General features: G+C 35.5%; 1 protein-coding gene across 1 annotated transcript in view; it reads right to left on the minus strand.

Moving 5' to 3' along the window:
- Positions 1-509: 509 nt before the first annotated feature.
- LOC102208402 (gamma-aminobutyric acid receptor subunit rho-3-like) overlaps positions 510-1,850 on the minus strand; it is a 9,117-nt gene continuing 7,776 nt past the window's right edge. The window contains exon 8 of the mRNA XM_005752672.2: positions 510-521. Within this exon, the coding sequence (XP_005752729.2) occupies positions 510-521 (12 nt within the window). The remainder of the gene's footprint in view (positions 522-1,850) is intronic.

Raw genomic sequence — 1,850 nt, forward strand, 5'->3', positions numbered from 1 at the left:
AAAAAACCCTTTAAAAAACGTTTCTATTGTGTAATTTAAATGTAAATTTGCCTTTTATATTTAACCTTAAAAGTCAAAAATAGCTTTTCATTTTTAATCCTATTTATTTTTCGATTTTATCTCTGCATCAGTGTTCCTATAATGCAGGGGTGTCAAACTCCAGGCCTCGAGGGCCGGTGTCCTGCAGGTTTTAGATCTAAGCCTGGGTCAACCCACCTGAATCAAATGATCAGTTCATTACTAGGCTTCTGGAGAACTTCAAGACATGTTGAAGAGGTAATTTAGTCATTTAAATCAGCTGTGTTGGATCAAGGACACATCTAAAACCTGCAGGACATCGGCCCTCGAGGCCTGGAGTTCGACACCTATGCTATAATATATGCTGTTTCTTTTTCTAAATCTCTTTTATTTGTTTATTTTTATTTTTGTTTTGATCTTATATACACAAACCTGTAATTTTTACAGAGCAGTTGGCTGTCAGCTCCCAAGAAAGGCTCTTAATGCCAACCTCAACAAGCAAACTGTCAGAAAATCAAAACAATTCAGACAAAGAAAAAAAAGGAGATAATCACATGTTGAACATGAGGTCAGACACGGTGCTGGAAGAGGGCGGTCATGATTTGTAAAACCATGGAGGACAGGCATCTAAGACCATAAACCGTCATATAGTAAACTTGTTGTCAATAATAAGGTCAAATATCTCAGACATGACTGAGTTTCTGTCATTTTTTACATTTATTTACTACAGGTTAAGCCTAAAGACTCGTGCTGACATATTTCTTTTATTTACTATAGCAGCATCACTTTATCATGTAGAAAAACAGTTTTTTGTCATGTTACGACAGCAAGGACACGATTTTTAAAACATATTCTTACTGTAAAATTAACAGTTTTGTATGGTTCATTATTTTACAGAAGTAAATGGATTATTTAGAAAATATTGATGTAAATTAAACATTTTCTTTGTTTTTCTATTTACACTTTTTTGATGTCAAGATTTTACACAATTTTACTGTTAATTTCACAAACGTTTTGTACAACGCATATGTTATGGTGTGGAACACGAGGTCAGATCATGTCACAGTAGAGTTTGAGGGGTTAGGTGGGCTGTAGACATTTTTCAGATTTCAAAATGGGCTGCCAGTTTATGGATGCCCCAGATTAATATAGCTATAGAGTATAATATATCAACAGATGCCTTTCCATTATCATCAGCTTGGAATCTCCACTACGCATATACTGGCTTGTGGCCTTGTGTAAATTGGATGTGGAGGATGGAGCGGCGAGGCAGGACGACAAGAGGAAGACTGCAGAGAAGAGTCATGTATGTGGTGAAGGACATGGTTGGTGCAACAGTGGAGGATGATATGAGACAGATGACTTGCTGAGGTGGCCCTTAAGGAAGAAGACGTACTGCACGCTCAAACACTAAAACTCAAAATTTTAGTATAGTTCATGTATTTTTTTCACGTACAACCATAATACCAAGTTTTTGCAGAACCCATATATCGATCTTTTGACAACTTTACATAAAACTTCTGTTTTATTGTTTAGGACAAGTTAACAAAATACAACTTTTAACCCTTTACACTATACTGCTTGTTTTACCCAACCACCACCTGTTGTACCTAACAATATTTTCTTGTTAATGCAAATATGTAATAAGCCATATTTTTTTCTCAAATAAAAATGAATCCAGCTAAATATTTCTGCCCGTACACTCCAACACTGCAAACAAGAGAGAAATTAATCAAGAAACACACCAAATTACACTTACAGTGTTTGCTTTGCTCCAATCACAGTTTTCAAACATGTGCAGATGTTCTGATATTTTAAGAAGCACACAGTCA

This window comes from Pundamilia nyererei, unplaced genomic scaffold, assembly GCF_000239375.1.
Source record: "Pundamilia nyererei isolate P.nyererei 1_Seehausen unplaced genomic scaffold, PunNye1.0 scaffold00371, whole genome shotgun sequence".
In the NCBI taxonomy this organism is placed as follows: Eukaryota; Metazoa; Chordata; class Actinopteri; order Cichliformes; family Cichlidae; genus Pundamilia; species Pundamilia nyererei.